At 43.7% G+C, this 22279-nt stretch overlaps 2 protein-coding genes across 6 annotated transcripts in view; one reads left to right on the forward strand and one right to left on the reverse strand.

The window, feature by feature from the left end:
• The window catches only part of LOC147247114 (coiled-coil domain-containing protein 172-like), a 42907-nt gene that overhangs the window by 14878 nt on the left and 5750 nt on the right, over window positions 1-22279 (reverse strand). For 3 of the 5 annotated variants that reach the window (XR_015109590.1, XM_086181169.1, XM_086181167.1), the window contains one exon: window positions 7093-7243. Coding sequence is in view for 4 of the 5 variants with exons in the window: in XM_086181169.1 (XP_086037295.1) it covers window positions 7093-7243 (151 nt within the window). In the remaining variant the exon portion in view is untranslated. Of the gene's footprint in view, window positions 1-7092; window positions 7244-18556; window positions 18930-19134; window positions 19199-22279 lie in introns of those variants that run through there. The other 2 variants (XM_086181168.1, XM_086181170.1) reach the window with 2 other exon arrangements.
• Window positions 14473-16290, forward strand: LOC147247115 (uncharacterized). The gene is made up of 6 exons (XM_086180385.1): window positions 14473-14633; window positions 14743-14837; window positions 14975-15089; window positions 15441-15553; window positions 15649-15763; window positions 16009-16290. Exons 1-6 carry the CDS (start codon window positions 14591-14593, stop codon window positions 16182-16184), a joined length of 657 nt encoding a protein of 218 aa, XP_086036511.1. The 5' UTR covers window positions 14473-14590; the 3' UTR covers window positions 16185-16290.

Raw genomic sequence — 22279 nt, forward strand, 5'->3', positions numbered from 1 at the left:
GAGTGGTGAGCGCTGCCTCACACTGAGCTGTGTCGCCTCAGCAGAAAAGGTTTCAAACCTCATGGATATAAAATAAGGAAAAATGAAATTGTGAATGTCAGGAGCCAAGTGGCGTGCTTACATTCGTTTGTGACTGAGTGCCAAGTCCACTAATAAGTTTGGGAAGACAAGCGAACAACGAGTCTCAAAGCAAACAAAGTCGCACTGCTCTTCTTTTTCATTGCTGGTGGTTCCAGATCAAACCAGACACCTGCCGCTGGACGTGGGCGTGGTTTAGGTCCGAAATGAGCGACACTCAGCCGACATGGAGCACCAGCTTCAGGCTTGATGAACATACAGTGCAGTCTCTTCAATTATTTCTCCTGCAGATTGTGACTTTTTTGGCCGTTTCTCTCACACACACACACACACACACACACACACACACAGTTCCATCTGTGATTGTCTTTAGTTTCTTTGCTACTCTTTATTTGTGATGTTGGTTCTGTGGGCACATCTGTGGCAGAGTTGAGGGTTCATTTTGCAGGAGGCTGCGGTGGAAAGCCTCCAGTTTCCTTCTCTGTCTGACTGTCTGGGCCCCGGGGCCAATAAATGTGTTCTGCCATCTGTCTGTCTGGACAGATGGTCCCCTAACCACAAGAACTCAAACCGGATTCAGTGATTGGAGGAATCCACGGCACTCATCTACAGATAGAGAGAAACGCCTCCAATCTCTGCCTGGTTTTAATAATCTACTTCAACCAAGAAAACGTGACATGAGAGGGAGAGCAACTTTGACTGCATGGTCCAGTACACAGGTGAACTACAAATCTTATCAGTTCATCCGTGGATCCCCATGGATACTTGACAACGACGACAACCCGAAACGTAAAGACCCTGGTCCACACGGGTTGTAGCCCCACCGAAGCAAAGCAAGACATTTAAAATATATTTGTAACTCTTCAAACTACAGTATTGTAGCATTAATTGTAGTTCCAATCAAAATCTGTGAGATATCTGTTTGACCACTGGGGGGCGAGTAAAGCTCAGAGGGTTGGAATGTGGCTGTAATCTACTGATGCTGAGGGATGCAGAGATTTACCTGGTGGTGATGAACTTAATGAGATTCCTGCTGAGCCATTTTCAAATATCAAAGCGCAAAACAAGAGAAGTTTCACCCCAGACGGTGCTTGGACCACCGAGAAATTATAGAAAAGCTTTGTTGAAATAATCACATTTGATGTAAAATGCTTTCGAGGCAGCATCCATGATTTCAGGGTTTTTACCTCTTGAAAACAAAAGATGCTTTTTACTGCTAACACCTGAGTTGATTTTATTGCTCAAAGTTCTCACACAAGTTAAAAAGCAAAGAGGCCAAGTTTCGTCCGGCGCTGCATCCCGGAGTGTTTCTGGTCATCGGTCTGCAGTCATGCATCATTTGCTTCATTTTTAAAAACAAAAAAGGGAAATAACCACAAGATTATGCACCACTCGACATCTGCAGATAGAAGAGAGGAAAAAAGACAACAGCTGACCTTTAGGCGTGCAGCTGCTTTTTGCTCCCTCCCTCAATATTTCCTGTTTCCCAGGGGGACCAAAGCTGCTAAAGGACAACGGGCCAGTAAAACACTCCTCTCACAAACATTTGCTCACTCCAAACAAAGAAAGAAGCGACACTCTGACTCAACTTTAGAGACTAAACTGTTATTTGCCATGTGACGCGCAAGGTGAAATAAGTCTAATGTGTTGTGCGGTACACATTTATGCGTGCATTTCCATATGAGACATTGTGCGAGTCTGTCGGCGTGTGAGTTATTGGTTTAATTTTCTCCTTTTATGCGACTGTAAATGAATGTAATTTGAATAAAGCTGCAGAGGCTCATAAAAGTGCCGGTGCTGAGATAGTGCATCTAGTTAGGTTCCTTCCCACATTCAAATTGGAGCGAGCTGATGGGCAGCGACAGACGAGAGCTGAGGAGAAAACTCTTCTCATCACTTCAGTGTTTACGGCAAAAACAGCCGCACGGTTGATAAACGCACTACACATCGTCGCGGGCCGTATAAATGCTTGACAGTCACATCATCAGCGTCAACACCTGGTTTAATCAGACATGATGCATGTACACATGCATACATGTATAAATCTAGAAGTACATACAGAATACTACAACTCCATATTGCACTCATCGCCCTCTCTTCCGCCACAACCAGCATTTCAACACATTTATTCATAATTCCCATTCTTTGTCTCCACGCTATCTGAGAGACAAACACATTTGAAACGGATTCAATTTAGAACCGCCTGTCACAAGCAAATATTTCTCAAACAAAGCTCATTAAATTAAATTTGTATGGAGATGTCTGGAGATGACTCCACTGGCTTTTGAGCAGTTAAACAGACTGTATGTTAATTTGTTCAAACGGCACAAATGTGGCTGTAATGCATCAAATGTTGATTGAGGAGAGCAGAGCGGCTGATGCACGGATGATATGAACCTGCCTCGTCTTGTTATGGTGGAGAGAACCCTCCATTAGCTGACTGCAACAATCATGACATTTTAATTGCTTTAGGGAAACGATAATAAGGTCACAAGTCTCCCTTTATAGAAACCAGGACACAAGTGCATACATCAAGATCAGTGTTAACATTAAAATATGCATCTTTTATTATATAACATGAATAATTTAAGTGAGTGTTGTGTACTTGTTCCACCAATATGCCTCCTTGGACCCCTCCAGTCACATCAGGGGCATCAGCACCTGAAATAATACCTCTGCCAACGCACCAAAAAAAATTGCTCCAAATCAAAACATCCAGTCACACCAGTATCCCCATCACTTAAATCTCACAACCCAGCTGGACCAGACAGCTGTTGTCCAGCTAGTGCTTTGGACTGGGTTGGATACATTTCCTGTTTTATTTTGAAAGTTATGCTGTTGTGCGCGTGTGGCGAAATTCACTTCCCACTCCTGGTGGCGCGTCGCGCCTCTTTCCCTGCTCCAAAACACTGTGACCAAAAAGAAAGTGCAGTTCCTTTTGTACTACATAGCCACAGTTGGCCTCCAATAAAACCTCAGCTGAACAGGAACTGAACCTCATGTCTAAGTACGGATTCGTTCTCTGGGGATTTCTGATCTTCTTCCCCTCTTTGTCTGCTCGCTTCCCTGTTTTCTCAAGTTTGTTTGCTTTCATGGATTTTGTTATTAAGGAACTGACCATTTCCAGTGCATCATAAATATAATTCTTTAATTCTATATTCACGATTCTGACAATCAAAGATAGTGCCAAACTTTCCAGCCTGGGTTGACGAGCACTAATCCTTATTTTCTCTGTCAACAGTTTCTCTTGTTGGGTTGTCAGCTTTTTCTACCTTCCTGCCCTCTAACTTTTCTCTCAGGTATTGGTGAGCAGCCTCATTAGCATATGAATCAGAGCACCAGAGGGCGACGTGCACGCTGACGTGTACATGCAGAGTCAGGAGAGCAAGGAGAGACTGCAGACTGAAACGTCAGGTGTTGTTTACCTCAAACCTGCGCTCCGTGAGTGTTTAACACCACAGGACCAAAGCAGATGCTCCGCTGAACACATCAGAGAGAGCACTTCCTTCCTTCATTATTTTTAAATGTCACTGTTGTCTTTGAATTTCTTCATACTTCAACCCTGCCCACAGCAAATGCCACAGCCCAGCGTCTCTCCTTCATAGCTCCTGTTCTTTTTAACGCAACATTCACCACTTCAGGCTTCTGTCCTGATCAGCTCCTGTTTCTGTGCCCTCAGTCCAGCCTCTTCTACTTCAATTTTTTTCCACTAATGTGAGATAAAACCGGAGGAACTGAGCAGCTCGCAGCTGTTTAACCATGAATGATGTGTGTGGTGTTGCTAAAATGTGCACTCAACCCCGATGTAAAAGAGTTACAGTTATAAATATTCCATGGAAGATGTTTTCCTGCTGCTGTAGTTTACACTTGTTTATGTAATCTGGCTGCAAAAATAATTCTCCTCTTAGTGTTTACAAGTCACAGTGCAGCGCCATAGTAAAGTGGTGGCATTTTACCTTCCTGCTAGGGACTGGTGCATGAAAGGGGAAGGATTTTACACCTGATGGGGTGAGGTTGCCATACTGGAAGGCTGGATGGGGAGGTGCATTGGGCCAGCAAACTCCTGGCAGCAGCAGATCAGTCTTGGTGTACCACTGTTGTGACCTTCATGACATTTGCCTGAGCTTTGACCCCCCCCACTGTACTGTACCTACTGGTTGTATCGGGAGGATTTTAGGATGGTTACTGAGCTCTGAGGGGTTGTGCACTTTAGGATTGTGAGTTCTTGGATTTCTCCTCTTTCCCGGGGTAGGATCAGGGGGCTGGTGGTGGTTTGTGTTGGCCCTGCATTGTTTTTGCCTCCCAGGTTCCCAGAAACATTTCTGTAGAGGGCCTTTGTCTTTGCGGAAACTGGACTCCCACCCTGCCTGCTGTGAGGCAACTGCTGAGGTCCTCTAAAGCATTTGTCCCTGGCCGAAGCTCCTCTCAACGCACCCAGCCAGGCTCGCATTGCTGGTGCACCAGTTTTCAGCAGAGACGCTATGTTTGCTATGTTACACAATATATATCTGATGAATCAGCTGGTTGTATAACATCGCAACATCACGTGAGGAACCATCTTAGGTCAAACTACCAGCAGTTCAGAATCAGCCGTGTCCCTTTAAGAGAAACAGCTGTGGTTGAGGCGTAACGGCAGCAACAAGCAACCGTCGGGTGAAAAGTATCAGCCCTTTCCTAAAGTTTCTTTCTGCAACTTCTCAGATGCCAGACCAGCTGAATAAAATGTCCCTTAAAGGTCAAATATCTGCATGAAAGTTGAACAGAGGCTGAACCTCACAGGGTGGCAAGATGAACCTGTTCATGAGGAAACATCAGGTGGGTATCAGCGTTTGGAGATCTCCAGACCAGAACGCCGAGCCCCCGTCACAGAACAGACGCTCTCAGCACTGCGGCACGCAGCTGCTGTTGATAGAGAAGCATAAAAACCTGGAGTTCCCACTGTAAAAACAAGAGGAGAGGGACTCTGAAATGTTTCGCTGCACCTGATAAAATGTTGCCAGCTGAATATATTTTTCCTGCCACGTCCACTTTGACTGTCCTGGCAAAATCCCTTTGATTTGTATACGGCGCAACACGACTACCTTCGACCAATGGTCCCTCTCCCCACGTTCACCGAGCCCATCGCCCGCAGGCTGTCCTCCAATCATCGCAGAGACAAATGGGACAACTCCTTTCCCGACCTCTGCACGACAGGTCTGAGATTAGGACGCCTTGTGTTTGGTGGGGTATCTGATGGTTAATGTTCCAATAAAAGTCAATCCAGGTTTGATTTGAACAGAATCAAGGTGCTGCAAATGTTGTTGTGTATTTGACTTGATGCTGAGATACAAATGATTTTGGAGTAAAAGTGGAATGGTTCAGAAAATGAGAAACTTTGTTTTAAGACCATTTTTATGGTGACACTGCCTTATTGGATTTTATAGAGACATGGTGAGATGAGCATAAGAGGCTGGATGACATGAAACATAAATCATGAGATGCTGTCAGAGCCATTTACCTCTTTATAGGCCTGTATGCTTCCTGGGCTGCTGAGCCATGCGGCACGCTTATATTCTCTGGTGAGACAGGTTTGTAAAAGTCTTTTCTTGGTGCATTTATTTAGTGCGAAAGCGTTGTTAATTACGAAAACTTAATACTTTTCCTCTCGAGGCTGAAGCGCTGAGACAAGAGCAATTTGGATTTTATTCTAACGTAGCACTAATTGTGTTTAGATGTCAGATTCATGCTAAAATGACAAATCTAAAGCTGCCACAATAATTAATTACATTTGTTATCATGTTTAAGTGGAGAGGGATCATAAATAATCTCCTTTGGTCTCAGGCTACGTGTTTAAGCTCACGGTCGACCAACAGCGGAGTTCGATCATCTACGTGACCCTGGGGTTTTTGGTCACAGACTTTGGGGGACACGCCGACTACATCCTCACAGCCTCAGCAAATCCTGACTGTTGAGATTATCAGAAGAGAGGCGTTCTGACATCAAACCAGCAATATCGCACCTTTTGGTATAAAATGATGGGAACGGCTCCACAGGTGTGCAGGCCACAACAATCAGCACAGACCAGGTAGAAAGACCCTTCAGGGCCCAGGACAACCACGTGAGAGTCCTTGAAGGAAATTACACTTTGAGGCTGAGGTATCGCTTTACAATTTCAATCGAAGCTCAGCCACAGAAACAGTCCCGTGTGATGGACATTTTTGTAGACAAATGTAATACTTCAATAAAGTTTGTTTCCACGAAGCTTTTAGACTCCAAACAGGGACAAGTAAGTCCTGGGCAGTTAACAATGACTTGTTCCATCTTTAATTAGTATCAAGTTGTTGTAATTGGTGTTCAGTAGTATGTAACTTCGGTGATTGGGTGAGATTGATGGTGCAGCTCTTCAAATTGTCCACAATTAAGAATGGACTGCTCACAGCTTTAAGGTTATTGCTGTTAAATGATGCAGCAAGTTGTGATGTCTGCTTCTAAGTAGCTGCCTCTCTTCTCTAAAAGGAATCTTCTGCTCCAGCGCTGCTCGTTTTAAGCATCGTTTAGTTTTGAGCAGTCCGGTCATTGACCACTCCTCCACTGGTCCTCTACCAGTCACACACTCGGACTGTGGATATTTGGCTCAATATGAAGTGACTGTCATGAGTTAAAAGTTTGAAGGACTGTAAAAGTGACTGTTATTTAAAAGGTCGTACAAGAGAGGGGAGCCAATAATTATTCCCAGGATGGTCGAACCAAAGAAAAAGGAAGTGTTCCTCTCAGAGGTGACAGAGACCATGCTGGCATCTTAACTGGCTGGGAATTTGGATCAGGTGATCCTCCAGAGGAGCAAGACGAGAGCAGAGGCTCCAGAAGTGCACAGAAGCAGCCTGAGTGCACAGAACAGAACTGCACCTCCAGAAATCTGTGCAAGCAACAGTATCAGAGAGCAGGCACACACAATATCTGCTCTCAAGCAGAGAGGAGGGATGTAAAGGCAAACATGATCAAATCTCAACTGAAATCAGTAAATGTTGCTCTCACGCCAGCAGCAGCAGATCGTGAGGAAGCGTCCCTGAGATGAAACTCTCTCCGCGAGGTCCGTAATTGCGCGAAAACAGAAACGGGGTAGCAAGTCGAAAGGCTCCATCATCCTCTGACGCTCCTGAACCTCTGGTTCTCCTTCTCAGGTCATCTGTTCATAAAAAGTGAAGAAATTAAAGAAAAAATAAATGAAAGGAACAGTTGTCAGGTTCCCATTAATACATTTCAAATATCGCAAAATATTACAGAAGTTTGACGCTCATGGCGAAATCCAAAAACAGCAACAGCTTGTGTTGTACGTCGCTTCGGACAGAAGCGTCTGCTAAATGAAATTGTAGAACTGTAGCAAGAAAAACAAAGACGTTGTCATGCTCTCCAAACATCGTCTTGGTCTCCTGACTGAACGCGACACGTCTACGACAGCCGGTGCTTTAGAACAATGACAACTTTGATTCCACAAGATGTCGTCCTCCATTTCCTGCTGATGAACTGCTCTTCTTCTTTTCCTCTGACAGCCACCGCCATGCGTAGTGTTGCCTCTCCCGCCATCCGCTGACTGCATTTCGTAGCCTCACTCACTCTCATGGAAACACGAGTCATTTACGTGTGCTTTTTAGTGACATCACCACAGTTCACTCAAGATTGAGAATGTTGACATTATTGTTCTCTGCTCTAGAGTTAAGATAGAAAAAAACTAAACTTGCATGTTTGTGATGATGCAAAATGTCAGTGCTTTATTGCATGTGTGACTGTTGTGGAGAATCAGATGAAGCGAAAGCCAAAAATGTGCAACTGTGTGTAAGGGTTTTACCTCAGCGTGTGTGTGTGTGTGTGTGTGTGTGTGTGTGTGTGTGTACCCAATTTCCTCCTACATTCACGAGAGCCACCCAAACTGATTAAATGTTGATAGTTTCCGCAAGATGAAAGTTGAAAGTATGGATATTTTCCAGCATTTGTGAAGATACAGACATATTTAACATTTGTGAGTGAAAAGAGAGCGAACACTTTTGTTGATGAAAATGTTTCTCAACAGGACTACATTTTATAAGACTGAGTCACAACCTGTGTGAAGCCTTTTTTTCCTGATTTCTGCTCGACTTTGGATTGAGCAGGAAGGCGAGTGGCATGATTACCGTTCTGAAACATCTCTGGGTTTCTTTCAAAACATGGAACACTTGGTGAAAGAGGCTTTGTGCGCCCATTCATACCTTTAGGTGCTTGCAACGCCTGCTAAAATGCAAACGTAGGAAGTTGGAATGCAGCATGGCTGTTGATGCATTGTGTTGGTAAATGGGACACATATTTAGTGCTTTTCTAGTCTGCAGACCACTTAAAGTGCCATCTGATGGCTGAAGCTGCGGTTCTACTCAAAAGATGAGAATAAACTGAAATTCATAACTTAACATTTGAAGAACTATAAATGAATATAATATAAAATTATATTTCACAGTGATTTTGACCTCGTTTTGGCATGTTCTCAAAGGAAAATGTCTGCTCTCTCAGGAAACACTGTTGATTACAAGAGCTCCTCACACAGGATTCCAAGCTTTTTTGCAAGTAGCTTCAACAAAAAAAAGAAATGAAAAAGAGAACGTGTCGCTAACTTTTTGGCCTCTTTTCAGTTTCTGGCAGCAGCGCTCACCCTTTAAAGACATAAACGATGAACTCCTGCTCTCTCTTTGTGGCCCCCTGTCTGGTGAAGCAGCCGAGCGCATCGGCACCTCTGACACAGATCCCCTTCGGATAATTCAGCCTTCTCTCTGCGGTCTGTTCTTTTATTTCCTGCTTCAACCCCGAGTCAGGAAGCTTGAATCCACAGTCATCAATGATCCAGCCACTGAGGCTTTTGGACTCATGGCACAGCTGATGACTGTAAAAAAGGAGTGGATGTCGCGAAAAGAAGAGCCTTCAGTGTTTCCAGGTCCAGGATTCTATTCACAGCATTAGCGAGCACTCAGAGCGCATCCCTCCATCAAGGCCATGTGACATCACCACATCCCTCCAAATATCAAATTTGTTGTTCCTAAGTGACGTTCTACCTTACCAAGTTTTCTCTAAATCCCTTCACAACTCTTTTTGGGTTGCCAAGCTTACAGCCAAATCATTGCCAGTGATCACATGACCAAAGTGCAAACCCAGCTGCATAATCCTCATGTTTGGGAGCCCACCATCTAGCCAAGATGACATTTGATCTCCAATTCATGATGCCAAAATCCTTTTTACCAGCATAAAAATTCAAAGTTAATTAACAATCAGCACCTCCTACAAATGAGGCCCTTGATTATCTAATTCACAAGGCACCTACAATTGTTGATTTAAACTGCAGCCTCCTCTACTGCAGGTGCAAACACTTGCAAGAAGACGCACTGAGGCATTTCCTTCCAATCTCTCCACAGCAATTATTGGAAAGAAACAGACTGATCTGGGTCATAAATGTCAAAATAAGAGCCTTCCAGCGAAAACTAAGGCAAAGATAAACAACATGTTGACAGAGTTCAGTGTTCACAGGTTTACTCCGCATGAACTGAAAGGGATGTTGTGCAAAGAAAAAAAAAAAAATCAAGCTGGTGAATTCCAAACAGGCTTCAATCAGTGAGCAAGCGCCTGCTTATTCAGTAGCATGCTCAGAGCCAAGCAGGCTGATATGAATGGAAGCCAGGATGGAGGAAAACAGGTAAATACAGTAAGTGGGTGGCAGGCAGAAAGACAAGGAGTAAACAGGTATGTTTACTGGCCAAGAAGCATGTTGCCTGGAAGAAAGTGAGCCAGCAGTGTGGAGGAGGTGTGCACAGAGACACCAGGTAAACTCACAGGGCTGCCGGCGCTCAGCAAAGGAGGATAGAGAGGAAGAAGACAGGTGGTAAACAAGAGCTTGATAAGCCGGCAGGGAAACAGGTGTTTGGGGACCGCGCCATCATTTTTTATTCACATTTGCATCTTATAAATATTTGATAAATTAATAGTTTCCTCCATCTGGTGTGTGTTCTGGGCTCCGGTACGAGGATGTGCTCATCATTTATGTAGGTGTTGAGCAATCTGTATGTTCATTTGACTGGCTGGCTGACTAAGAGACTGAGTGAAACTGTGGAACTGACTCATTTAGTTCCATCCATTTAGAGAGCAGGGAGAGTTAAGGTGATCTTTCACTTCGACAGAAATGGCAGCATTAGAAAAAAAATGCAGTCGATTTCCTCGCTTCGAGAGATTTATGTATTTTTTGAAAAAGAGTTAATGTGCTGGAAGCAGCTTCTGTGAATTTTAGTCTGTTGTTTTTGGCGCATCCTCTGGCCAAAAGCAGCAGCGCTAACCACTACCTCATGATCTCAAGATTGATTCGCTTGATTCCGGCAGGCTGGAGCAAATGACTTGGTTTTGGAGTAGAGTTAAAGAAGAATGCAACATATTTAGTTCCAAGGGTGCTTAGCTACTGTATAATTTATCAGTGTTTTCAATCATTATTCAGGAAAGCCCCTGATCAAGATTCTTCAAGTTAAGTCATCGACGCCATCATGGCACGTCGTCCTTAGAAATGGTGCTCCTAAAAAACCAAAGAAACTGTGTGGGCAGAGAATGAAGTAGGATTCTTTAGGGGCGGACACAAGAAATCTCAGATTCAACACTGTCGGCACTCTGGGCAGCAAAGTCTGCTGCTGTTGGTGCCAACATCCTCCCATCATTTTGGTGGAACCTGGGAATTGAAGTTCCCACCATAGCAAAGGATCAGAACTGACTTGCACCCAGTAGCGCAGTGTTGAGAGGTACGGAGCCGATGTAGCCGACACATCATCTCCAGACACGTGGAAACAGACCTCATGGAACATGAAATGAATTACCATTGTCACTCACGCTATCTTGCAATTTCTGCATCAACAGAATCTCAGCATGAGATTAGTATTGTGCAGGTCTGATGGAGACAAGCGTACATTTGCATTTTCTTTCCTCGATTTTCTAAAAATGTTCAGCTTTGCAACACATTTGAATTAATGTTTTTCTCATGCTGTAATTTCCTCCAGTGGTTGATCTGACATTCAACTAATTTGTAGATGCCAAACAATAATGGGAGACAAAAAGAGAGAGTAGGAGATGAAAGATGGGCCGTCAGTCAACTATTATATTCAGACTTTTCACGGAATATTCTGGTCCCACCAGCAGACACGACATCACCATAATAGTTTGTTAATTAGTGTACGAGGTCAGACATGACAGCGAGAAGAAAGGCTCTTTTTTGGCTTCCTGCTGCGCTTCAAATGTTTGATACGGCACAGCGGCAGTTATCAGGCCCGGCGTCAACTGCCCGCTTCCCTGCTCGTCTCTCCCTTCACTTGGATTTTTGTTTAGAAACAAAAGCCTTTATTCAACCAGCAAGATCAGTTTGGGTGTATCTTCACAAGTTGAATATCCGTGTTAAACCCTCGCTTCAGAAGCTCCTTTCACGTTAATCTTATAAAATCTCCAGCTCACCAGTGTGCGGCGCCTTTAAAATGATCCGCAACTGCTGCAGCTCCTGTGTGTTAAGAACATAAATCAGCCTTGTGATAAAAGCAAAAAGGTAATTAAAATGAGCTAATAGATGTTATTAGCTATTCATCAGCTGCGATAGCGTTCAAACTTTCCCTGGAGGCACAGTGATCCTCCTTAACAGGAAGAGTCTTTGAAACAGGTACCGGGGCGTCGTCCTGAATACCAATTAGCTCTGACTGCTTGGTTTTCTGTTCATCCATGTGGATCATTTGACAACACAGTGGCCCTTTTCCACAGCTGGCTAATTCAGCACAATGGCTGCGAGGGAGGTAGACAAGCAGGGCAGAAGGGAGAACGTCTCGAGTGTTTGAGAAAGGTTAGTCAGAGAAGAGAGTGTTGCTATTATACACACATTCATCATGACACTCACAGAACACAGTCACAAGGGGCTTCAGCGAGGGTGCTTGGTGCTGGGTTGTCATTGTGTGCAGGTTTCAAGATGGACTGTGAGTGGGTGTGTGTGTGTGTGACATTGTGCCCTTTTATGCCATCCTCCTCTCATGAATGGAGCATCGTCCTGCAGAATGATGTATGTCTAGTTGGTTTTCACTTTCAGCGGTTGGAAAAGAACGTTTCTCCTAACCTTGTTTAAGGAATGATCCTGGAATTTCCAAACAGGGGCCTTATTTCCCATTTTTATGGGCTGAAATGAAGAATAGAGTCTAATATTTTTCCATTCTCCAATAATGAGTGGCTATGCTATGACAGCTGGAATGGGGCCTTTGTCAAAGAAAAAAGTGCTTGTTTTTTACCACCCACAGACCTGAAACGATGCCTTCAGAGAAATCTGGAATCTTGAGAGAGTTGTTGTTAGAGGACAACCCTGCACACATTGAGCTGGAGTGCAGTAAGAGTAGTTGAGTCTTAAAGATTTTTAAAAAACGGACAAAAGTTTGGTGGTCATATACTTCTGAATAGTGGAAGCAAAACAACGTGTCAATTATCCTATAAAAACGATGGTTATGCCTGTGCAAACCCGCACTGTGAGAAATTTAAGCAGAATACCAGACATTTCTTTCCCTCTCAGAGGAAAATCCATTTGAGACAATGCAGTGTTAGGGTCTGGTTCGGTTTGGGTCCAACTACAAATAAATCCATCTTTAGAAGCTGCAGATGCAGAGTGTCACTCCTGATAATGTGGGTTCGGTACGAAGCATTTGTGCATTCGTTTTCAAAAGTATACGTGCAAAGACTGAAGGAGAACCATCTCAGCACAGTGACGGTACAGTGGCTTCGCAAAGCAACAGTACATTCTGGGAGGAGTTGGTTTCCGCTTTTTCAGCAAATCCAGCACCACGGCCCTTTCTTTTTTGTTATTTTCAGAGGGTGCAAACACCAATTCAAAAATATTTGCAACTTTCTGGATGAAAAGCAGAGTTTCAGGAAAAGAGAATCTTTCCAGACGACTCCTTTAAATCACTGTCCTTGGAGGTTGGGACAAAAAGACCCAGGTTTTACAATACCGGACTCCCACCGGGTCACCTGACACCGAATGTGAGCATCAAGACAGATGCGGCAGCCGTGGTGAGACATTCCTCCATCTATGTGTTTATATCCATATCCCATTACCTTTCGCATTTGAAATTTTCCGAGTTGTCCGAGTGTTGTAACGTGTGATTCATAAACCATACGCTCGCTCCCAGACTTGTGCAACAACTCTATCATCTTTTCATTCTTCTTCAGAAGCACTGCGCCATACAGGAAGTTGATGTATTCATGTATTCTTGTTTGTTTCTACCACATCAATGTAATCATCCTATCAGTTGTTCTCGGAGTTGGTGTGGAGCTCAGATTTATGCACATCATCATTACCACATTAAAGACGGCACAACTTTTTCTTATCTCTTTGATGATAAGGCAAGAATTACAGAAAACACACATTTGCATGGCGAATAAAAGGAGGAGAAAAAAGGCAAAGAATTCATGCATGAGAGAACATGTTGGTAAGGAAATAATGACGGCTCTCAGGGGCTAATCTTTGTTACTCAAATCAAACATAAAAAGGCAATTCTCTGTGCTAATGAGCTCAATCACTCTTCCTAAAAGCTTCAATTATTCATTTGCTCCCAGATTGCGAGACATCCATAATGGATAACATCCACATTGAATTATTTACGCAGTCATCCTTCGCAGCACAACTTAGCGACTGACACTGAGTCACTCGGTGTGTCTGATGGACTGTGATTCTGTTGTGTTTATGTGTGTGAATGACATTTGGCTTCAACTTGGGCTCACAACAAAGAGCACAGAGCAGAGAGGCACGCAGGGAAATCCTCTGCTTTATTATGAAAAACCTAAACTTGTACTTGGATGTCAAAAGTTGAGCAGACTAACAGGAAACGACTGCGTACACAATCGCCCACCCCGACAGACTCAAAGTTCATTTGGCACTGTTGTGGCAGAAAGAGGTGGACAAGGGGACTCAGGACGGGGAATCTCTTCACTCACAACGTGGTCAGAGACATCGTCCAACGCTGCACAGCGTGACATACCTTTTGACAGGCTGTGAGTGTATGTGTTCGTGTGGCGTGACCATCTCATCCTGTTCATCAGATTTAGGCTGTCTTCAAGTACTAGAAAAAAATGGGACATTCCCAGTTACGCTCATGTTGGACTTTGGCTGTCTGTGCGCGGGGGTCTCTGTATCGTGTGCGTGGTGTACTTTTCTCCTTTCCCAGATATCTCCTATTTTTGTTGGGCGGGCTGGCATGTTTAGCCTCTGTACAGGTCACAGTGATCGAGCACTCACTTCTGATTATAGGGACTTAACGCTCGTCCTCCTACAACGTCACAAACAGTGTTTTGAGTTTTGAAATGGACGCTTCTGAACTGCAGACGATGCCGTGACACCAACCTTGGCAGAAAAACACAGTATTTGCCAATCGCGTGAACTTTGTTCTCACAAGCCAGGTTAATAAATTCATCAGTCACAGCTTCCTCTCCTCAGTCTGTTCGGGTGTTTTTAAATTCAGTGCTCATGGCTGTAACGGGAGGATTCATTCGGCTCTGCTCACTAGCAGGTAAAGTCCTTGTCATTTCAGGAACAGACAACAAGAAAAGACTGCAGGTGGCTGGATCATTTACAAACCGCTGAAAATGTTAAAATCATGCATTTGTCTGTTTTACCAGCACTTGTGGCCTTCACTGCAGCTGGAGATGAAACCCTACCCCTGGACTGCGGCTCACAAGCTCAACTCTTGGAGCGTATATCAGCTGATGTTGAGGTGCTTTTTGCACTTTTAACATAAGTGCAGGTCGTGTTGGGATTTTTCAGATCAACACAAAGATTTTCTCGACATCATTATTTGCTTGTCATGACAAATGTAAAATAACAACATTGTTTTTATGATCTCACCAACAGGTGGCGGTAGAATGTGGCTTGATGCCTCCACTCAACTGGAGTTCCCTACAGACGGCGTCCCTGCTGCTCACCTTGAAGAACCTGACTGACGCTGTGCACCAACACCAGCTGACTGGTAGGAGCCCGGGCTCAGAGACGTGTTGTCCTCTCTGCCCCAACAACTGTACAGCTGATTTATCTTGTCAATGTACACCATGGAGGCCTCGTCGAATGTGACACTACCACATGATGTGGATACGCCCACTTTGGAGAGTTCCAATCAGTCTCCTCCCAATTTCCCGCCTTCCTATCCTGTCTCACTTGGATAAACCACACGACACAGCAGTTAACTTCTGTGGTCCATTCTTCTTTGACTTGTCAGTTTGATCTGAACCAAAACCCCACTCTGATGACTCTTCAACAAGTCAAAGCGGACATATGCATGAGTATTATCATTTTAATTGGTTCAGTAATCCTTCACCAACAGAGTGCCGAGGTGCTGCGCCCAAAGAATGCGGTGAGGCCAAAGTTCCTGAGAATGGAGGGCTGGCATGTGTCACAGTTGCTAACAAGCGCTACTGTAAACCTATGTGCAACGATGTGAGTGACAGATGACACCAACATGTCATAAATACAAGCACACATCCTGCACGGTGACCCGAGTCACGCGCTGTAAACTGTGTCTTGTCCTGCAGGGTTATGACTTTGCCTTCATGAGGACCAGCCGTTTGTACGACCACTGCAGTGAGCAGGCAGGCCATCGGTGGGACACTCAATACATCGGAGGAAACACACTGGCGGTGTGCAACAGTAAGGCTGGAATTTGTGAACTACAAGAGTTTAGCTTAAGTTGCAGCCATGAAACAGTCACACGTTTGCAAACGATGTAACCTATTAAAACTACTTAAGCTTTCTTCAGCGCAGTTATGCTGAATTACTTTTTAATGTCTTAAACTGCCGGCACAAGGTAACTCACATTATATATTTATACAAACGCACTTTATGTAGGATGCCGAGTTATGGAGTTCAACTTTATGTCTCTCATTTCTCTTTAGAATCAGTTTTTCAAGTTGCAGGAGCAAAGACAGCCTATTTTCCAAAAGGGCAGAACTGCCTAACAACCAAGAAAAACATTCAGCTGCGGGACAGCGTCATGGAAGAATTTAAGACTGAGCTGAAGAATGACCACGTCGTCGGACAGCCACAGTTTGACTGTCTTGTATGTGGATGAAGACGATGTTGGAAAATGCATGATTCATGTCATGTATGTTGTTGAAGCCCCTCCAAGAACAAGCCCCTCCCCACTGACAAATAAAGCTTTTATGCATCTGAAACGAGTGTTTCCTCCCTCTGGTGTTTCTGAGCACGCAACACAGAAAACACACAGTAAGGGAACGAAAAAGAACAAATCTCTCTTTTTCCACAAACGGAACAATTCTTTGTCCTGGGGGTGTTGCCAGAGGACAGACCTTTACAGTTATGAATGCAACCTAAGACCAATTTCACCTCCACACTGGCAATAGAATAGAATATGAAGCCAAACTGTCCTGAGATGACTTTCAAACTAAAAGAATTTATTCTGAGCGAACGCTAATGTTCAGCTGAATCTATACGATTCATATTTAAGTGGCACATATAAAGTCCACTTTCCGTGTGGATGATTCAGTGTAGCTGCTAAATGCTGTCCGTAGGTTGCTAACTGGAGTTGTCGGAAATAACATGGTTAGGAGGTCACGCTGGGGTCAGATTCTCGTGAGGCTCCTTTACATCATGACATTCGCTGACTGGAGGCCTTTTGGTGGGTTCATGTTCTTCGAATGTGTTTCCAGCAGGTTTAAATCAAGCACCAAAAGTGCTGCTCTTGACCTTGAAGCTGCTGCATTATTTACATGCAACTATTGTGGATAAAAGCGAGGATAAATGAACAATCAGCATCGTACCGATTCTAGGAGGAACCCTTTATCACAGACCACTTCAGCTCTCACACTGCTGCTAACATGACAAAGACCTGATTGAAAAAGAAAATCCTGCATTGGAGTATTCTAAGAAAACCATGAATTTATTCAGGAGGTGATACATCGACGCAAGTCCAATTTTTAAGAGAAGTCGCAATATCTGGCGTCTCCAGGTCACATGACAGAGAAGCTATTAAAAAGAAGGAAGCTGTTGAGTTTTGCTTTCAGAAAAAAAAATCAGTTTTGACCAAGATATTAATATATAGAAGGCTATAAATGAGTTGTTTTGATGTAAACAATACTACCATTTCCTGAAACACAGTTAACAGTGAGACTGAAATTAACCACATTAACGCTTGGAATGTTACTTTGTCAAAATTGTACTGAAGACATTTCAAGTCCTGAGACTCCGATGATTTGATATCTGCCACATCCATAGACGTGTCACATAAGCAGAGGTCGTCCAACACGACTGCACCCAGCATCATAAAGCAGTGGATACGTCTGATAGCGTCCAACTGCCACCTGCGGCTCCCTCCATCCAAATATATGAACTCATTATTTAGTGGCTGGTCACTCACGTCTTCAAGTGCTTGATTATGAGGTCTGGATGAGACTTCAGGGTTACCCGCCAAACCGTGCTGCTTTGTCTGCTCTTGCTTTTACAGTCACTTCCAGGCTGACTCGCTGAGCTCAGGGTCAACAAGTGGGAATGCAGGATTTCATGGGGGTGACCATTGACTCGCTACGTAATTCCATCAGGAATCAGTCTAATCAGAGAAAACCACCTACAGAGTGACCTTCTGGTGTGGGCCACCACACCGTCATCAATAACTCAAAGCACTGTGGGTGGTAATATCACACATCTACCATTAGAGGGCAGCAGTTGACATGAGCTGAATAAAAGCTAAAGATACCAGAGGAAATGCCCCTGCTTGGGTCATGCCTCTCTTCTACTCTACATCCATGCCACCTTTTAATTCATCTGCCTCATTTATGACATTCATAAACTCTACAAAATGGTATTTCCTCATGTGACACCGTCAGTGTATGATGCAACTACATCATTGGTGGGAAGTCCAAAGTTTGAGTTCAAATGTGATTTCCAAACACAGGATGATTCAAGAGATGGAAGGGTCAACTTTACTTTTTACACAAACAAGTGTCCAATATATCTGATTTGATGTAAATCATGTTATCAGGGATGGATGGATGGCATCCCTGTCTGATTTGTCACCAGCAGGAAGTAATGCCATGTTTATTTAATCCAAACACAGGAGCAGAATTCCGTGATCGTTGAGATGTTGGGACTGTGAATGAAACTGCAGTCACGATCATCAGTTACTCAGAAATCTCCATTAAATGCCCAGTTGTTGTGACACTGACTGTAAGAAAGGGATGACAATTCATGCACCGAAACCAATAGTAATTCAACAATGCCTGTGGGAGCAATGCCACTGTTTGACCACTAGAGGGCAGTATATCATTACTTTTTACAAGTCTTTATATGCTCAGGACTGAGAAACAGAGGACCTTCCACAGAACTACCCTCAAATAACAGGTTTTCACTCTAAGATGATAGGATTTTCAGTCAAAGGTTAAGTTTGAGTGGTGAAGGAAAACAGAAGAAAAGTTTACTGAACTCACTTTATTTCCAGAGCAAGTTACTGGACATTTAGCAGAGCAGCATTTTCATAAACGGCCCAACAGTGACCAGGGCCGTTCTTAAGAAGAATCAGCTCCTTTCACTCAACTGTGAAACTTAAATATAGAAGGACAAACACTTTGCAGAACCATGAAAACATCCACAGAAAGCTTTATAAACACAATCACTAGGGTCTTCGCCTGAAGGTACCCATTATGTTTGCTTGTTTGAATCTCCCTCAGAAAATACTCCTTTCAATGTCGTTGTCTGCCGTCTATTCTTGTTTGTTATTCAAAGGAGACACTCGGTGAACCAAGTGAACCTGTACCAATCACTCAAGCTAAAGCTGCGCTCCATCCTCGCTGCCATTCAGCTTCTACAGGAACAGAAGAAAGAAAAAGACTTCATGAATTTGAGAATAAAAATTAACACTGAAGAGGGAGGTTGAATAAATGCACGAAACTTCAAATGTTGAATAGAAGTACTAAACCCTAGAATTTGTACAGACTGGTCTGTGTGTGTCCTGTCCAGAACACTTTAAATATCCTCAATAAAACCCTGTAATGAACAGAGCAACTTACCAGCTGTAAGAACTGTAACTCTGTGCTGACAGCTTCCCGCAGAAGCTCCAGCTCCTTCCTCAGTCTGGAGAACATGAGTACCGCGTCAGACCGAGAGAGGCTTGATTTATGTTCAAGCCCAAAGAAAATAAAACTCATTCACATAACTGAAAACCCCTTTTTATTAAATTCACACCGATGTGAGGTTTGAGATAACACACGGTTTCAAAATGGCAACGTCACAAAATGGATGGCTGTTCCAGAATAAAGCAACCTTTTCCTCTAAAAACAGCACAACAGTGAATGCAACGTTTGATATGTTATTTCTACAGAGATGTCATGTGATACTGAATTATTTTCCTACAAGTACTGCTCCCAAAATGATCAGGGTCATTGATATCATCACGGTATGTTGTCGTTTATGTGCTGAAAGACGACGACTGATAAATGCTAATTAAATGCAGAAATAGTGAAATTATTTCGGCGCGTCTGCAAAAATAAACCCTGTTTTGTAGGTGAAGCTGCCGGTTGTTAATGCAGCAGGTGTATGAAGCTCCTATAAAGCCCTACGTCAGTCACATAAAGCCACCCCTCTCTTTCTGCTCCAGGAAAGTAATGAAACACTAACACAGTAGAGGTAAAATCACATTTACAAAGCCTAAAAAGCAACAGCAGTGCATTAAATCCTCAGCAGTGATGTCTCCCGCTGCAAACCACTCAGGATTGGCAGGATATGTGCTTTCTGCAGCTTTATACTCCATTTCTGCACAGCAGTTGCATCTTCTCAAAAGTCCTCATGAGTGATGCAGCAGTAATTATGTCAATGGAGGAAACTGTACAGACCAACACACACAGCTACTAAATCACCCTTCCTAAGTGCATTCCCAGAATATTCAAGGTATCGTCCTTTGACACTGAACAATCTGCACAAACAGCCACGCTGTTTTGCACACTGAACACTTTTTAAGTGACTATGGCACTCATTCAAATTGACACGCATTCAATTTCCAACAATCAATAAGCAGAGAGTTAAATATGCGTTTTAAAGAGACGCTGCAGTGGCCCAGGACAGGATTGATGGTTGCAGTTCAGAATGGATGATCATAAGAATGAGTGAGTGGGGGGCTCCCTCTTCCAAAGCCACATCCTCAGCACTTCCTGAGGCTAATAAGGCCACAAGTAATGAAGGACCTAGTATGTTTAATGAGGCTGATGGATGAACAGGACATGTTCGCCACTTCCATGATTTAAGACCAGCGAGGGAGGAGTATAAGACAAACAAAATCATAAAGCACGTCACACCACCTTCTTTCATCCCCTCACAGGAATCAAAGCACTTTTAATCAGACATATTGGAAATCAACCGAAACCTACATGTTAAAAATTGGATAAAAATATAAAGTTACACACTTGACATTATCTAAAGCAGCAGCATCAGCAGGAACAATGACCCGCTTCCTGGAACTCTATTGATCAGCACGCTTTAATTAAGTAAAGGACGTCTCTTGGTGAAGGTGGACCGACACAGTCATGTGCAGAGCAGACGACCGTCGGCTCATATTCTCCCAACTATTCATTTACAACTGTGACGAGCAGACAGGCGACTTCTCTTGATGCTGCCCCTGAGTGGTGCGACATAAAGACGAGTTCTGACCTGATTCGTCGAAGATGCTGCCTCGACTGCATGACGGGATACACAAGTGTTGATCACAAAAGCACACAAACTCAGAGAGAAAAGCAGTCCAGCTGGACGCATGAATCGCATCCTGGTAAGAGATGTTATCAACCAAAGAATGTGTTTCACCACAAACACAACAATCAACAAACTGGAGCTTTCTTTGGTGTCCAGGGCCGGGCCTTCCTTCAACACACGTTACTGGTAGGACACAATTTATGCATGTCATCACCCCAAATTCAAGCGCCATCCCAAAGACTGGAGGATGGTTCTGTAATGCAGAGTTTTTAAAACTGCAATTTTTCCACCCGCTTCTATTGCAACGTAACCTTCGAGACTGTCCTCCAGTCTCCACGAGTGACACAACTGACCTGCAAGTGATCATTTAGGCTCTTCTACTGCTTACTAGGGTGGAAAGATAGGAACAATGCAGCACGTAGCATAGGAAACATGATGATTTGATGCCTATACGTTTCATTACTGGCATCAAAGAATAGTCACTTTGTTCCGCTTCCTCCCTGCTTTTGACCCCACGCAAACAAATCAAGTGCACCCCCATCCTCTTGTCTGTCCTCTTCATTTCCTCAAAGACTGACACGGAAGAAACTGATCTCGTTCCACCAAACATTAATGGCTGCCGGCAGTGTTAAGGGAGTGAAACGGTGTCTCTATATGCTCATTTCTGCATGGCCTTGAGTGTCTGTCTGTGTCTACACAGGTCCCTCCTTAAGACCAAGTGTTTGGTTGCCACCACACACCACGCACGGAAATGTGACAGAGATGTTTTACTATATTCTCTACTTCCATTAAACACCAATACGTGCATTTCCTGGAATTGGAGTGACTGATCAGTTCAGATTTTGTTCATTTCAAGATATCAGATCCTGTGGTTCGGCCAGTATCCAGCTGATACCGATGGCAGGGGGGTTATGTTGATGCCTTTTGGTCTGCTCGGTTTGAACAGACCCTGTAAAAAATAAAACCAAAAACTTTTTTCCTTTTTTCCAGTAAACACATAATATATGATTCTCCTCAATCCAAACTGTATTTGCTTGTTTGTAAATTGCCAGCTAAGCATTGGTATAAAAGCTTAACTCTCCCCACCACTATATCATTTTCCCTTTCTGCATCAATCACTTTCGCCTCAGATTCTTTTTTCCACTTGTTGACTCAATGGAATACTCTGCAAATCAAAGCCTTAATTAAGTGAAATGGTCTTAATGCTCTGTTATTTACACTTGTGGACCTGGACTCCATCCAGCAGGACACAGGCTGATGCTGGGCTTACTGGTCTACTCAGCACTTCTGCTCACTGTGCGATTCAGCTCTGCTCCGTTCAAATAACACGCTCTATCAAATGCAGAATGCTGCATTGTGTTTCTGTTTAGTCTAAAGCTTTGTTTTTCTAAGTGCATTTAGTGTAACGAGAGAGACCACAGCCATTAGTGATACCACAGAGATGAATGTGTAACTGTTCTGCTGTAGAGAACT

The sequence above is a fragment of the Aulostomus chinensis genome, chromosome 16, assembly GCF_037954235.1.
Source record: "Aulostomus chinensis isolate RoL2024-O1b breed Wild chromosome 16, RoL_Achi_v1.0, whole genome shotgun sequence".
NCBI classification, from domain to species: domain Eukaryota; kingdom Metazoa; phylum Chordata; class Actinopteri; order Syngnathiformes; family Aulostomidae; genus Aulostomus; species Aulostomus chinensis.

Bases quoted from the DNA above. Each gene is read 5' to 3' on its own strand.
- LOC147247115 (XM_086180385.1), top strand. From the start codon at position 14,591: ATGGCTGTAACGGGAGGATTCATTCGGCTCTGCTCACTAGCAG. The intron at 15,090-15,440 runs GTAGGAGCCCGG...CTTCACCAACAG, and splicing joins GCACCAACACCAGCTGACTG to AGTGCCGAGGTGCTGCGCCC. The intron at 15,764-16,008 runs GTAAGGCTGGAA...ATTTCTCTTTAG, and splicing joins CACACTGGCGGTGTGCAACA to AATCAGTTTTTCAAGTTGCA.